The sequence below is a fragment of the Penaeus monodon genome, chromosome 32 (assembly GCF_015228065.2).
Source record: "Penaeus monodon isolate SGIC_2016 chromosome 32, NSTDA_Pmon_1, whole genome shotgun sequence".
Taxonomy (NCBI): domain Eukaryota; kingdom Metazoa; phylum Arthropoda; class Malacostraca; order Decapoda; family Penaeidae; genus Penaeus; species Penaeus monodon.
Window position 1 is genome coordinate 18,766,440 of NC_051417.1, and position 303 is coordinate 18,766,742.

At 64.4% G+C, this 303-nt stretch overlaps 1 protein-coding gene across 1 annotated transcript in view; it reads left to right on the forward strand.

Moving 5' to 3' along the window:
- LOC119593710 overlaps window positions 1-303 on the forward strand; it is a gene marked incomplete at its 3' end in the record, with an annotated part of 104,651 nt that overhangs the window by 95,446 nt on the left and 8,902 nt on the right. The window contains 1 exon segment of the mRNA XM_037942680.1: window positions 157-293. Coding sequence (XP_037798608.1) covers window positions 157-293 — 137 coding nt within the window.

Here is a 303-nt window from a genome sequence, read left to right on the forward strand (position 1 = left end):
CCCCACACTCCGACCCTTCTCTCTTCCCCCACCCCCCACCTCGAACACTTCTCCCTCCCTCCACACTACGACCTTCTCCCTCTTCTCCCTCACCTCTAGCCCTTCACCCCCATCTTCTTCGCCCCAGCTAAGCCCCCCTCTTTCCACCTCCTACAGACTCGGTTGCGTGCTCGCCGGGGGTCTTCACGGAGGAAGCCGCGCCGGAATCGGACACTTGGCTCGCGTGCAGGAGCCGCCGGGTCTACCGTCGGCTTCGGAAGTTTCGGCCGAGGCGGCGATCTTCGTGGCGGTGAGTTCGGATTC